The following is a 3299-nucleotide window of genomic DNA, read 5'->3' as shown; positions in this document are numbered from 1 at the left end:
AAGAAAGCTGATGACACAGGCCTGAGAGATCTGGAAGGACTCATAGAGAGTGGTAAGGACACGGGAGACAGCACCCACACACACAGATGTTTGCTGTGCCTCCGCCATCATAGGGAGAAATACAGCAGAGGTTCTTAGCACCCAGTCATGCTGGAATCAGATCAAGCTCTGCCACTTACAGTGTACCATAGGGAGTCAGGCCCAGAGCAGGACAGTTGGAACATAAAAAGATGGGGGCAGGATACGGGGTGGGGCCACAGGGCTGTGGGACCCTGGAGAGGACATAAGCTCCTACTTCCACGGCCGCAGGTTCTGAAGTGGGGATGCCGCTGCTGTGGACACTGCTGTTGTGCTGGGGGATGCTGTCCCAAGCCCAAGGGAAAATCCACGGTCCTCTCTCTCTGCGGATCAATGAGAGCCAGCTGGAAACAGGTGAATCTCAAGGAATGAGCTTGGAGAAGCATGCCCTCTAAGAAGGCAGAGCAGTGGACCACAGCTCTGGGCTTCTTCTCTGGGGCCCATTTACCAGCCATCCACATCCCTTGCCCCTCCTCTGCTCTAACACTTGCTGTGCTTCCCACCTGCCATGAACAGTCCTCACCCTGTCATTCAAACTCCCCAGTGTCTCCCTTACCACCACCCCTGCCCACTAACTGCATAGAGGTCATGGCTGCCTTCTTGGCTAGTGTGGGGACATCCCCCTTTCTCTCCTTCTCAATGTAGTGTGCGCTGACTCTGGAAGACAAAGTCCTTACCACCTCTCCTCCAGAAACATCTGATCTCCCTGTAGCAGCCAGGTCTCTCCTGGCTCCCACAGCCCTCTGCTGAAACCTCTTCAATGGCCTTGTCCCGACACAGCACCTGCTAACCTGTCTGCCTGCCTGCTCTTCTCCCTGCCGCTTGTCTGTAGGGTGCTTGTTGTCCCAGCTTGAGAATCTATGACCTGACAGCATTTGCATATACTGCTGTTCTCCCTAGACTCTTCCATAATGAGTTCCTTCACCTCCTTGTGGTGTCTGCTCTGCCCTAAGCCTCTTCCTTACAGCAGTCCTCAAGGACCTCCATGTCCAAAGCAGACCCTCTTCACCCCAGTCACACTTGGACTCTGCCCTGTTTCACTTTCCTATAACACTTCCAAAACAAACTTCATTTGCTGGTCTGAGTTCTAGTTTGTCTTTCTCGCTGACTACCATGTCAACTCCAGAGCAGTGGGAGCTGCACGCCTCCTTAAGCCACGCAGACTTGACTTGCTGGCTGAGCTAAGTGGCAAGGTAAGGCTGAGCCAGAGATAATAACTTGAGCCCAGGAGTTTGAAACCAACCTGGGCAATACATTGAGATCTGAGCTCTGGTCACCTCGTAAGAATTAGTTGTCGAATGGCTGTCTTACCTTCTAGCTGGGTTCAGGTGCCAGTGAGTGTTTGCTGACTGGCTGAGTGAACCCTGAGGAGTTGTTTTGTCCCCAGACATCTCGGATCTATTATTAAAGCACCGGGTCCTGAAGGGTGTGATCAGGATGACTGTGACCGGATCCCCAAGTGAGGGTGTGTCTGTCGTGGACCACCTGCCCTTCTTCAGAAAGGAGCTTGTTGTGAAGAAGAGTGGGCTGGACCTGTCACTCGTGGGGGACCTGCTGTCTGGGAAGACTGTGCCTGAGCTGAAGAAACTGCTGAAGACAGCCGGGTGAGTGGCCAGTGCAGTAGCCTGGGCCTCTCTTCTCCCTCTGGAAGCCTTTCCCTGTCAAGTAGAGCAGAGGTGGGCAGGCAGCCTGGGGTCTACAGCATCTCCCCAGCCTCGAATGCACCAAGCAGGTGTCCTCCTACTGTGTGGACACCTTTCCAGACGTCTCCAAGGAAGGAAGCAGGGTCTTCCCCACTGTGGTTCCTCACTCCTATGATTTACAAATTTGAATAGTGTTTCCAAAATAGTTTCAGTTAACTGCCTGCCTTTGAATGACATGAGTATATCTCAAGATCCAAGTTTGCCAATTATGTGGGTTTGTCAGCACAGCCACACTAAGGCATCCAGAGCCAGTGGTCTCCCTGTAGAACGGAGGCCAAGGCAGGGATCTACAGCTGCTTCCTGGAAGCAGGGCACAGACCTTGCTCCTAGAATCCACTAACAATCTCTGATGCTGGTACCAGATATTGGCACCTCATGGGGCATCCTTGGGTCCGAAGTCCCTTTCTCTAAGGACACAGCCATGTTGGCTTATAGTCTAGCCTGCTCCAGTATGACTTCTAATCATGGCCCTTACTAATCATGCTGGCAGTCAGTATCTTTCTAAATAAGGTCATGTTCTACAGTACTAGGGACCAGGACTTCACTTTGAACTTGGATGCAAAAACACTGCAACCCATGAAAATATGGCCACACCTGTCCTGACCTCCCACATGACAAATGTTAGTATCAGGTCTGTAGTCCCTTAGCTGGTCCCTGGATGCCCCATCATGCTGTCTGTTCTGAGTTGAAGCTTCCTGGTAGAGCAAGAGCCCACCTAGATGAACGGTACTGATTTTGGTTAGAGGCAGGTCCCCCTCAAGGTGACCTGCACAGCCACAGGCTCAGCCATGAATGCATGAGTCCCTCGCCAACATGAGCAAGGAAAGACCCATAGGTCCTAAGACTCCAAAGTGGATTTTTCTGGTGGGAGTAAAATAGAGAGGTCAGAGAACTATAGTGTAGGGACAGTGCCCAGGGAGGCCTGTGAGCAGCACAGGCAAATTCCATCCCAGCTATGCCAAGTGTTGGTACCGTCCGAGATACCTCCACCCTACCTGGGTAATCATGCCATGGCTATAAGCCTACCCTATCCCAGGACATGGCTTGGGAGGGATAAAGGAAACACCACATAGACTGAACCTGTAAATATCCTCCAGGTTGAACAAGAGAATCAGAAGTTCAGTACTCAGCTACATAGAAAGTTTGAGACTACCCCAGATATACGAGACCCTGTTTTGAAACAAACAGGAAAAGAAACTCCCTCCAGAGGGCTCCATGCTGGTAGCCAGATTCCTTCCTGTAATAGAACATGTTGCTGCCAGCCTTGGTGGCTCCAGAGGAATCAGTAGTAGCTGACACTGGTGTCCACAGTGCAAACTTTACCCCTCCAAGCCTAGGGAGGAGAGGCACCTGAGGCCTCAGAAGGGAAGAGAGAACAACACTTAAGGATGCTCAGCAGAGCCTGAGTCCTTCATGGAAACTAGGGGGCTTCCAGGACTCTTGCTTCTCCATGCCCTTGCCTACTGGCTTTTCTTTTGAAAAGCTCATAGACTCTTTTTTTTTTCTTTTTTTTTTTTT

At 51.3% G+C, this 3299-nt stretch overlaps 1 protein-coding gene across 1 annotated transcript in view; it reads left to right on the top strand.

The window, feature by feature from the left end:
* The first annotated feature begins 307 nt into the window (after positions 1–307).
* The window catches only part of LOC114627506, a 23207-nt gene continuing 20215 nt past the window's right edge, over positions 308–3299 (top strand). The window contains exons 1-2 of the mRNA XM_028775347.1: positions 308–432; positions 1466–1682. Coding sequence (XP_028631180.1) covers positions 324–432; positions 1466–1682 — 326 coding nt within the window. The 5' untranslated portion in view covers positions 308–323. The remainder of the gene's footprint in view (positions 433–1465; positions 1683–3299) is intronic.

Source organism: Grammomys surdaster, unplaced genomic scaffold (genome assembly GCF_004785775.1).
Source record: "Grammomys surdaster isolate TR1022 unplaced genomic scaffold, NIH_TR_1.0 254, whole genome shotgun sequence".
Lineage (NCBI taxonomy): Eukaryota > Metazoa > Chordata > Mammalia > Rodentia > Muridae > Grammomys > Grammomys surdaster.
Note: the sequence above shows the minus strand (reverse complement) of the source record. Positions and strands in the feature narration are given on the sequence as shown.